We start from the raw sequence: 12122 nt of genomic DNA, 5'->3' as shown, positions 1-12122 counted from the left end.
ACACACAGATGTACAAGGATGTCCCACGGTATCACTGGTAGTGGCAAACACCAGGAACAATCAAATACTCATTAGGGGATGAATGAATAAACTACGGCATATTCCTCCAACAGAATTCATGGAAAAACGAAGGTACTGAAGCTGTGTACCTGACAGCACAGATGAATTTCTCAGTGCTGCATGAAAAACTGAACTCACAAAAGGGTCGACTGTGCGACTGCACTTGCGAAAATATAAAATCAGATGACAGCTGACCTTACAATGGACACAGTAAAACTACACTGAAGATCAGGGTAGCAACACAAAATTCAGAACAGTCATAGCCCAGACGAGGGAGATGGTGAGGGAAAGCAGGAAAATAATGGCAGGGAAAGAGAAGAGGATATATCAAAAAGTTCATGGAAAATGGTAATTAGAAATAAGCTTACTTAGGTAGGAAAAATGTGAAATACATGTATGTAGTGGATCTTCAGAGATTTCTTAGAAAATGCATATCATAGAAAAAAAAGTCTGGATTTCACTCAGTTTATCTTTTGATCCCATTTTCCCGTGAATTTTTGAAGCACCCCATGAATGGGAGACTTCAACAATGATGGAAATAAAGAATAATTTGAGGTGGGAAAATAAAAATTGACACATGCAGTATTAAAGCAGGTGCACAATGACCGCATGTGAGGATTTTATGACCAACAACGCATCAACACGGGGGAGATCGGGAAGATGCATCCACCATGGCTTGGAGCCATTCACAGGATTGATGGGGATGCCAATCTCGTAACAGGAAGACACTCTTGGTCGTTGTAAAAAATACAAAAACATTCAAAGGGTAATTCTATTTTTATAAAATATATTATGGTTTATACATATAGGTATTTCTCACAATATGTAGATATAAGCAGATAAAGATTTTAAAATTTTTATAGGTGGCCGTGGAATTACTTTCATTGTCTTTTTTTTTTCTCCATTTTTGTAATTGTTCAGTGATTGTAGACTGCTTTTCTAACAAGAAAAAGTGTCTCGTCATCTTAACCATTTTGAAAAGGGAGGAAGGACACAGGCCAAGTAAGGATTTGAACAGACACCCCTTCCCGGCAGCCTGACGATGTCACTAGGAGAAAACACATGGCAAACCCACACGTGAGGCTGATACGTCTGCTTGCTCTTCTGAAGGGGAACTGAAAACTGACTTAAAGTCAGGGAGGAAAGTGAGACAGGTGACAGGAAGAGGGTGCGAGGGAGGGAAGTGAGGAGGGAAAGGAGCCGAAGTTTAAAAGTTCTGAGACAGCTATTTTGCTCCAAAAATGCACTTGCTTAGTTCTGATTAATAAAGATGATCGATCAAACACACAAGTGCAGCCCATGCAATGGCATGTTTGCAGCATGACATAGTCATGCCACACCATTAACTACCCTCCACCTGGAGTGCTTCCACAACCCAACTTAGACTTCACTTTCAAGACAGGGGCACAAACCCACTACAGTCTGTCCCTCCCTCACATTACAACAAAAATCTCAGGGCGAGTAAAGAAAACAACAGGAGATCCTGAAAGGTAAGCAGAACAAATTATGAAGCAGAGTCCACACAGGACAAGTAACCCACTCGGGGCGAGCTGAGTTGCTGGCTTGGTTTTGTCTCACGCTGGGGTGCGTTGCCAGTTTGCTTTTGTCACCTGTGATTTTGCCCTGGAGGGGGTCCCCAGCTGCACCAACGTCACTGGCAACTGACACTCAAGGGAAACCTGTCCTTTTGTACCTGGGTAAAGGGCTTCTATGAACCAGAGAATCGGGGGGAGGGGGATGAATGCTGGGGTGGAGGGTATCCAGAAAAGGCTGCCCTACCTCTAATGGTGAACCCACACAAGTATCAGTCTAACTTCTGGGGAACGTATGCGTCTCAGCAGCGCGGACTCAAACCAGCCACAGCAAACGCTAAAAGAACTGAACTGAGATGTGAACCAGTCGCACAAGCGCATGTGTGCAGGACACACCAAAAGCAGCACCGCCCAGAATTACGCGGGGATCAGATTTACTGCCCACAGGAAGCAGTCACACCCGAGCCTGAAGTTCATCTACTAAAGCAGCTACAGTCACCGCAGCGTGACAGCAGGACCCCAAATGTACAGGCCACCGCTCACAATGCCCAGCAAGCCAGCAAAATGTGACTGATTGGACACAGAAGTCTATCTCCAGATGACTCGCGCACATACTTTAGAGCAATCACTGTAATTCTGACAGGAATCAAAACATCAGAATTCCCAGCAGAAAATACGAACCATGAGACAGAAGCAAGCGCAGACCTTGAGACAATCAAACAATCGAGCGCAGAAATAAGAAACTCACTGGATGACCAAGTCGGCAGAACGGAGATGACAGAACAGAGTCAATGAGCGGGAAGACAGACCAACAGAAATTAATCTAAAAAGAGAGAAAAAATGGGAAAAAGACAGTAGAGTCCCAGGCTCCACTGGGACCCCATCCAAAACCTAACAGGAGTTAGATACACTCAAAGGAAACCATACTGGGGTTGACCAATATCACACTGCTGAAAAGCAAAGATGGGGGTGGGGGGCGGGGGGCGGGGGGATCTTGAAAGCAGCGGGAGACAGAAAACACAGTACATGCACAAGAAAAATGACAAAAACAACTATGGATTTCTCTTCATTTTCTCTTCAGAAGCTTCAGAAGACAATGGAAGTACATCTACAGATCACTGAGGAAAAGCTCCATCAGTCCAAAGTTCTACATTCAATACAAACATCTTCATCATAAAGTGGAAATAAAGACTTCTCAGATACAGGGACTCTAAGAATTCATCACCAGTAAACCTGATCTGTAGGAAATGCTAAGGGAAGGTCTTTTATCGCCAAAGGGGGAAAACACGGGTCTTCAGGAGTGAAAGAAGAGCAAGAGAGGTGGGAAACAGCCAGGTAAACACAAAGCAATCCCATGTCCCTCTTGGGTTCTTTGAAATGCCTGTGATCTGTAGGGAAAAGAGATAACACTCAGTGAGGAGGTTTTCAATGTACACAGATACAACACCTTGCAACAGTCCCAGGAACAATGCAAAGGGGGCCCAAGAAGATGGGCTGGGGAGATCAGGCCAGAATGGATGTTTTCATGTAGACAGACAGCCTTGGGGAAAAGACAATTGCTAGATTTAAAGACTGACATTCCATAACAGTATAAAAGAAATAATTCATTTGGAAACCATAACAGCTACAAAGGTATATGCATCTAATAATTTGGTCTCAAAAACTCTAAGAAAAATTGACAGAATAAGGGCAGAATAGACAAGTTTATAATCATGGTAGAAAAGTGTAACACTCTGCTTTTTCTGAACAACTGATAAAACACTAAGACCAAAAAATATATAAGTAAATATATAAACAGTAGACATAGCAATTAACTTGACCTAATTGTCATTTATGGACCATTCTACTCCTGGAATGCTTCCTTTTTCTCAAGAAAAAAGGAAACAAAGACTTTCACACAAAAGTGCTCATGGTAACTCTGGTGTTCTTATTTCTTTTTTTTTATTTCGGGGGTGGAGACACAGACAGAAAGAGAAAGCTCTCATCTGCTGTTCCACCTGCCAAGTGACTAATTGCCAGGGCCAGGCCAGAACACAAGGAGCTGGGAACACCATGCAGGTCTGCTGTGGGAGTGGCAGAGACCCAACTCCTTCAGCCACCGCCTGTTGTCTCCCAGGGTGTGCATTAGCGGGAAGCTGAACGCAGGAACAGTCAGAACTCCAGCTCAGACACTCCACCATGGGATGCCAGCACACAAAGTGAGAGCTTAACTGCTAGACGAGATGCCCATCCTAGCTTTGAATTTAATAGCCCAAAACTGAGAACAAACCAAATGCCCATCACAGGTGAATGCATAAATACCTGGGGTGTATCTATGCAGTGGAACCTTATTCAAAACACAGAGAAACGAATGGATACAGACAATATGGAAACATCTCAAAAGCACTATATGAAAGAAGCTAAAAATAAATAATTGCATACTACATGATTCCATTTATAGAAAATACAAGAAAAAGAAAACTAATCTATGGCAGAAATCAGATCAGCATTTGCCTGAAGACAGGTGGAAGAAGAGAAAAGATTCCAAAAAGAACACGAGCAGACACTGGCTGGCAATGAAAATGCTTATCATCGTGATTGTGGTGATGGATTTATCACCATAAAACATGTCAAAAACTGATCACATCGCATGGCTGAGAAATGTGCAGTTCACTAGAATTTAACTGTACCCCAATAAAGTAGAAGAAAACATTCAACCTACCCTAAAGACAGAAACTTCAAAGCATGGTCTGAGTGTGGGTCATTCACAGTTCCCATGCTAAAACTGCAGGCTGACGCTGTGTAAGCCAACATGGTAAAGAAGCTGTTCGGATGCCCGCCAGCCACACAGGAGAGAACTGCGGGGTCAGGCCCGGTTTACAGGCCAGCTCTTCACAGGAAGCCTACGCGGATCCACCTGAGGGACACTCTTCCTCTTTCCATCTCACAAGTTCATTCTCGAGAATGGCACTGCTCGAATGACATAACCCGGTCTCCCCTTCTACACTGGGAGCTTCCACAGAGGGAAGACATACCTTACCCGTTCTGGTATCTTCCTCTTTGTCTAACACAGTGCCTGGAGTACAGAAGACGCTAACTCTATAAACGGTGTGTCTACTTTTACATAATCAACTTTGGTCACTCACACTACTCCACAACTGTGCACGCATAGGCTACAAAGACCAGCTACCAGGGAGACTGCAAACAGCCGCATGCTCATATAGGAAAAGCAGCACCAGGTACGGCAATGCTTGGGTGTCCAAGTACAAAGTACAAAGCACAGAGCACCTATCAGGCAGGAAGCTAACTTCTCTGGGAATGTACATTTAAAATACCTGTATCGTCAGCATTCCACTCTGAATGTAACCAGGACAAGGCCCTGGCACAGTCTCCACTCCATCCCCTCCCCTCGCCCACTGTACTTCTGTTACAAATACTTACCACATGGCGCTATAATCAATTGCTTTCATGTCCGTGTGTGCTCTGATATTCTCAGAGGCAGGGACAAAGCTTATTTGCTTTTCTATAGCCTTAGAAAGGCCTGAAAATTGATTGTAAAAAAATGAAAAAGCAATGAATGATTGCTTAAAACCAGAAACTGGTCATGTATGTATTCACAAGGTTTTCCCACAAGAGTTGATTTTTAAATTTTAACAAAGAGATAAAAAAGTAGATTCAAGTTATCTTCAAGTTATTTTCCACTACAGAGTTTTGTTTCCCCCCTTGGCCTATGTACAATTTTCTAAGCCGCGCAGGGGCTCGGGAAAGGGTAAAATTCCTCCTGGCACCATCACGGCACACGGGCGCCTGGTAGTGGTTTCCGATGTTTGCGCTCCATCTATCATGTTCTAAGGCACCAGCAGTGTGAATCAGCTCAGTGGAAAACAAGTATGTAGTATCTGAGGACATGACTCAGTACTGTCCTCAAAATACCTCCCCCAGGAAAAAACAATCAAACAGTCATGAACACCCTCATCACTCACATCACAGCTACCACAGCGAAGGAGTGTGAAAACAGGGGTGATGACAGGGTAACTTAAGGAATAGGGTGGGGGGTGTCCAGGCATTGTGATGCAGAGGGTTAAACCCTGCTGGGGACAACTGCATCTCATTTCAGAGACCCTGAGATGGAGTTGCACCCTGCTCCTGATGGAGCCTCCTGCTAACTCATCAGGGAAGTAGAGCCGAGCACCCAAGTACGTAGGTTCCTGCCAGCTACACGGGCTACTCGGATGGAGCTCTTGGCTCCTAGCTCGGGCTTGGCCCAGTCCTGGATGTTGCAGGCAATCGGGGAGTGAACCAGCAGATGGAAGATCTCTGTCACTGTCTTTCAAATAACTAACTAAATACACACACAGATAAATCTTGTATTAAAAGTGGAAAGGGAACTTCAAAAAGTTCATGGAAGTGGAATTAAAAGAAACCTATTAGGGCATGAAAAATTTGAAATCCATGCATCATTTTTTCCTAGCACGTATTTTCCTTGAGCTTTCTGAAGATCTCTTTACTAGAGGTAAAATTCGACAAACCATTTAGAAGAGCCTGCACTGCACACAAAACACATGTGCCATCTACACAATAACACTTATGTGCAATAAAACGTTTTCACTGACGGAACATGTGATACACTCCATCACAGAAGCTACCACGGTGGCACGGGCCTTCTTTATTTTATTTATTAAAGATTTGTTTATTTGAAAGTCAGAGGTACAGAGAGAAGGACAGAGAGCTCTCTTCCACCCACTGGTTCATTCCCCAAATGGCCACAACAGACAGGGCTGGGGCAGGCTAAAGCCTGGAATTTCATCCAGGTCTCTCACATGGGTTCAGGAGCCCAAGCACCTGGGCCATGTTCTGCTTCTTTCCCAGGTGCAAGAGCAGGGAGCTGGATAGGATGTGGAGTAGCTGGGCATCAAACCGGTGCCCACACAGGATGTCCGCATCACAGGCGGTGGCTGTACCTACTGCACCACAGTAGCATAGGTCTTCCTTAGAGGTGACTGTGTATAGAACAAATAAATCGTTGGCTGTTCGTTTCATTTTGTTTCAGGTTTTCATTCTGTATTACAAACAAATGAATCCATTTTTAGCTACTTCGAAATCACAGAATTTGGGTAGCACAGACAAATGGTTACCTACTGGTAGCAAGACTTGTGTAGGTTTCACCAGTGCGATCTAGCTACTGGCTCTGGACCATGTTCCTCGGGCTCAGTGAGATGAGGGTAATCAGACTCGTGCCAGCAAGGTTAAATGGAGGAAAGCACTGTGTGAGATGCTGGCAGACAGTAAGGGCCACCTGTTCTCTGGTCCTGCCAGTGCTCCACTGGCGTCTTCAGTTTCTGGTTATCTCAGCACTTCACCTGCATCTCTACAAGAACCTCAGAGAAAGAGAATCTGGGATGGGCTTCTGTCCCAGTGGTGAAGACACCCACGTCCCATACTCGTGAACCTGGGTTTGAGACCCACCTCTGGCCCCTGACTCCAGTTTCCTGATGATGAAGACCCTGGGAAGCAGCAGATGATGGCTTAAGTGGTTGGGACGCTGCCACCCACGAGGAAGACCTCAAATGAGTTCCTGCTCTAGGCATTACCTACACCCCAATCCCTCAACACACTAGCGTGTGGCCATGTGGCAAATGAACCACTGAATGGGAGCACTTGCTCGCTCGCTCTTGCAAGTGAATAAATTAAAAATAACTTTTTTTTAAAAAAAAAAAAAAGGAGAATGTGGCCGGCACCATGGCTCAATAGGCTAATCCTCCGCCTGCGGCGCCGGCACACTGGGTTCTAGTCCTGGTCAGGGCGCCGGATTCTGTCCCGGCTGCCCCTCTTCCAGGCCAGCTCTCTGCTGTGGCCCGGGAGTGCAGTGGAGGATGGCCCAAGTGCTTGGGCCCTGCAGCCGCATGGGAGACCAGGAGAAGCACCTGGCTCCTGGCGCCAGATCAGCGCGGTGCACCTGCCGCAGGGTGCCGGCTGTGGTGGCCATTGGAGGGTGAACAAACGGCAAAGGAAGACCTTTCTCTCTCTCTCACTGTCCACTCTGCCTGTCAAAAAAAATAAATAAAATAAAAATTTAAAAATTTAAAAAAAGGAGAATCTCTAACTATCAATGAAGATGTTTCAGAACACGGGAAGGGAAAGGGAGAAAAAGAAAGAATGGCAAAACTGAACTAGAATGAAATGCATGGAGCCAGTCTCTATCCTGTAGGAACTCAGAAAAGAGATAATTAGCTGTACTTGCAAATAGTGTCTCGGGTTAGTGACGACAAGGCGCACAGTTAAAAATCTTTAACTACAGATGTCAAAACACATTCAAGTCTGAGAATGTAGAGAACTCTGTCATAACAACTTCAAGTTCCAACAGCAAAACCTACACAAGGTTTCTTGTATGAAATTATCTCTTCCGTTTCTTTATTCTCCCTTTCTTGCAAGATATTTCATTTGAATTTTCTGCAAACGGTTTTGCAACTTGAAGCAAGCCTTATTTCCACCAGTATGAATCATTCAATCACATTTGCATCTTAGGTATCTTTTCATTTTTTTAAGCTTTGCCATTCCCTTCAAAAATACCTGGCATGGTTGCTCTAATTGTAGAACAGCAGTCTCATTAATACACAATAATGACTTGGAAACTTGTTTCAGATAACTATATTCAGCCAATTACTGAGTGAACAGAAATCCTAAAATCCACTGAGAATACTGGAAAACGTACAAAGAAGTACAATTCCAACTGGCAGTTGCGATACAAGCTGAAAACTCCCCTGTTTTGCTTTCTTAATTCTAGCACCTTGACACCAGGAACTCCTGGGAAGAAGCCTAGCATTCATGGCACTCTTCTGTCTAAACAAAATAAACGAAAGACCACAGAATTATCTGAAGTCAGCTCCTACTCCAGGAGAGATTACATTTTACATCTCGGCTTCTCGGATTCTATTGAAACGCACGTGCCTCTCCTTCCCTGTCTGTTTCTGATTACTCTGCCTTTCCTCTTTCCTACATGGTGACAGGCAGGCCAGCTCTGCTTCAATATCTCACATTAAGGAGATCCTCTGCCGCACGGGAACACGACCGGACAAACAGCACTGGCAGGCAGTCCTCCCTGAAGGGTCACTGTGTACCAGGCCCTGTGCCAGTCCTCTAGAAGAGACTTCGAGAGTGGTGGGGCAGTGCCCTCTCCATTGTGAGAAAAGCAAAATTCACAGGAAAAATCAAGCCTCTCAAAGTCCATGCTGTTGATTGACAGAATTTTGGTGCAACCCCCTGGGGCCGTGGCTTCCGCAGCCCAGGGGGTTTACTCTGACTCACAGGCCTCATGGTGACCGCTGTGCTGCTCCGCTGCCCCACTAGAGTAGCCTTCAAATACCTGGACACTGGCCATGAAGCGTCTGGCTCTGTGCTGGGCTTTTCCGCACGCTGCATGGAGAACATCTGTGAGCTGCGGAGCCCAGGCCCTGCAGGTGGTGGGAACCCAAGAGGAAGAAGGCAAGGCCAGGCCTCCTGCCCCCGGCACGTTCCACCACTCTGTCTCTCTGGCTGCACCCCATCTTCCTTCTCCAACCCCGCTTCCCATGGTCCATCCAGGTTTCTTAGTCACCAAGGACTTTCTCCTGTCCACTCTGCTGCAGGAGGCCCCGTGACCAACCCTGAGCAAAGGGCTACTGTCCAACTTGCACAGCAAATGTCCTTCTATGGGAGCAGGGTGGTGACGCCACGCAATCTGCATGAAATCCTTTAGCACTTAGCATGTACTGCTTATACCCAGTGACCTCAAATGCCCACTTCCAACCAGGTTTCCCACTCCACAAAACTGTTTTAATTCCAACACTGTCCTTAAAAAAAAAAAAAAAAAAAAACAACAACTCACAGCTTTCAAATGTAGAAGCAGGCATTTTTGTTGAGTAATGGTCCTGCAGTTAAAGCTGGGAAGAACTCTCCCAAGTGCCCATAGATCCTCAAATTTAATCAGTGACCTCATCTTTCCACTGTCAGATGGCACTCTTCAGGCTGAGGGACAACTAAGCAGTTTGGGCCTAAATGCTTCTGTCTGTGATTTACTGTATTTATGAGATATTGGCTGAATTTGGAGCACGACACTAAATGCAACAAGAACAGAAATGGGTTATACATTGGTTTGTTCCCTTGTGGAAGATGAAATGCACTCCTATGACCTGCATCAAACAGCTAGGGGAGATTACTGAGGGCCTCATCGATGATGACAGAATCACCAAGTACAAATCCAGCAGCCACATGCTGCCCAGGAAGATCTCCGAAGACAAGAAGCTTTCGCAAAATGAGATGTGAGAAATAGATCCTTCCAGAGTCCAGCATCAGAGCTAAGACCAGAGAGCAACAGGTGGAGGAAAGAGCGTGAAATCTCTGAGTTATGCAAATCAGGTTAGGTGAGGAGAGAGCAGTGCTTCAGAGCCTGTACATCCGAGGTGGATTTTTGCTACCTGAATTGACCAGCTGTTGTTCCATCACCCCACAGCCAAGGACTTCTAGCCATTCTCCGTGGAAGCTGATCTCCATCTCGAAGGAGGGATGCGTGAAAGGGAAGTAGCAGTCCACCCATCTTATCTCCAGACCTGCAAGAGACAGAACGAGCGGCGTGAGGACATGCCCAACCTTGTCGTGGTCAGCTGTGCCCTTCACTAACACACCAATTACCACATTCCTAGTCAAACAAATAGCAAACAGACTAACTTGCAACATGTTGGGGTGAGGCAATAAATCTTAAAACTTGTGCAAAAACTGGGCATGTCGTTGCCAATATGAAAAACACTTCATGTAGTTCGAGGACCCTCTAAAACCCAATCAATCATCTGTCAAGTCCTGCAGCCACCTGGCAGAGGAGCAAGCAAGGCCAACATCGTGGGAAAGGAGGTGATTCTGTCAGTGTTTCTGAGTGGAAATGACACCACCTCAGGATTAAAGAAATCACACTTTTATGAAACTGTGCTCCAAGTGTGCAGATCAACAAAGGGACCAATTTAACAGAAACTGATCAACTTTGCCTTCCGTAAGTATGTGTGCATATGTATAAATTTTTACAAAATTAATAACAGTGAATAAAAAGTTCAATAAGAGGCACAAGCCCAATTTAAACCAAACATTTAAAAAGCCAAGCATTCTTCCTACAGATGGATGATGAACCACTTCCATCTAAGTAAACAACCAAGAACTGTGCATGCTGAAGGCCAGGATGGATTTCTCAACAACCAATCATAAACACGGCACTTTGAAGCGATGGTGTTATTTCACAAAGGGAAAGACTACTGAATTCAAAACCATGTACTGCTAACCTGTGAAGGAAGGGCACAAGTCACGAACAGACTGAGGCCGGATGAGTCATCTGGACGCCCACCATGAAGAACACAGAAAGCATGGACGTGTGAAAAGCACCTATGTTCCAACACGTGTTCCTTTCCCTTCCCTTCATGGGATAATCTTGTTGTTGCCTTCCTTTCAGGCAACACTACATTCTTGCTAAAGGAGCCCGTACTCAATGGAAACATACAGTGAACAAAAAATACTATATTTTATTGCCCCAAACTGCCTGCATTTTAAACCCTGAGGAAATCTGAATGTGAGATGAATAAAAATAATAACAAAATCTTTTTCTATTTACTGAGCACTTACTACACCTGTACCAGATGGATAAAAACTTAACAGAGATGTCAAGTGCCCTGCCTCAAGTCATACAACCAGTGGATGACTGAGCCAAAGCTAGGTCTGTCCAAGCCCATGCCCCTACTATTAACAATGAAGAAAAAAAGGTATTTTGAAAATAAAAAATTGAATGGGAATAGATTTCAGTAACATGGGGGCCTTTCCTGTGGCCCAAATTCAACAGGAGAAATGTAGATTTTTCTTTCACTGTTTGTCTAAGTTGTATTTATTTTTGTAGTTAACTGTATTTTATGGCAAGTATCAATTGGTTTCTTTTTACCACAATAATATAACCATCCACAATAATATAACATTTCTCCCTTTTATTACATATAAAAGTACTTAAGAAAGTTCATGGAAAACTCATAGTATTTTTAAAATATTTATTTATTTGAAATGTAGAGTTACAGAGAGGCAGAGGCAGAGAGAGAGAAAGAGAGAGGAGTCTTTTATCCACTGGTTCACTTCCCAAATGGCTCCAAGGGCCAGAATTGGGCCGATCCAAAGCCAGGAGCAAGGAGCTTGTTCCAGGTCTTCCACACATGTGCAGGGACCCAGGGACTTGGGCCATCCTCTCCTGGCCTCCCAATCCATAAGAGAAAGCTGGATCAGAAGTGGAGCAGCTGAGACTCGAACCAGCACCTATATGGGATACTCGCACTGCAAGCAGTGGCTTTACCAACTACGCCACAGCACCGGCCTGGCACAGTATCCAGTATCTTTTAATTTCATTTCCCATGAACTTCTTGAAGTACCCTCATATGTGGTATAATGGATAAATGTTAAACTGCATACAGAGAAAGTGTACAATTTCCTAAGCCAAACATCAATGAAACGGCCACCACAACCAAGGTTATGAACACATCCAGCACCCTCTGAAGC

General features: G+C 44.7%; 1 protein-coding gene across 5 annotated transcripts in view; it reads right to left on the bottom strand.

Annotated features, from left to right (window-relative positions):
* Nucleotides 1–12122, bottom strand: part of FARS2 (phenylalanyl-tRNA synthetase 2, mitochondrial) — a 483127-nt gene that overhangs the window by 319522 nt on the left and 151483 nt on the right. For 4 of the 5 annotated variants that reach the window (XM_062184260.1, XM_062184252.1, XM_062184281.1 and 1 more), the window contains one exon: nt 10025–10156. The exons of the other annotated variant lie outside the window; for it this stretch is intronic. In XM_062184260.1, the coding sequence (XP_062040244.1) occupies nt 10025–10156 (132 nt within the window). The remainder of the gene's footprint in view (nt 1–10024; nt 10157–12122) is intronic. 5 annotated transcript variants of the gene reach the window in all.

The sequence above is a fragment of the Lepus europaeus genome, chromosome 3 (assembly GCF_033115175.1).
Source record: "Lepus europaeus isolate LE1 chromosome 3, mLepTim1.pri, whole genome shotgun sequence".
Lineage (NCBI taxonomy): Eukaryota > Metazoa > Chordata > Mammalia > Lagomorpha > Leporidae > Lepus > Lepus europaeus.
This window is presented reverse-complemented; position numbering and strand designations above follow the sequence as displayed.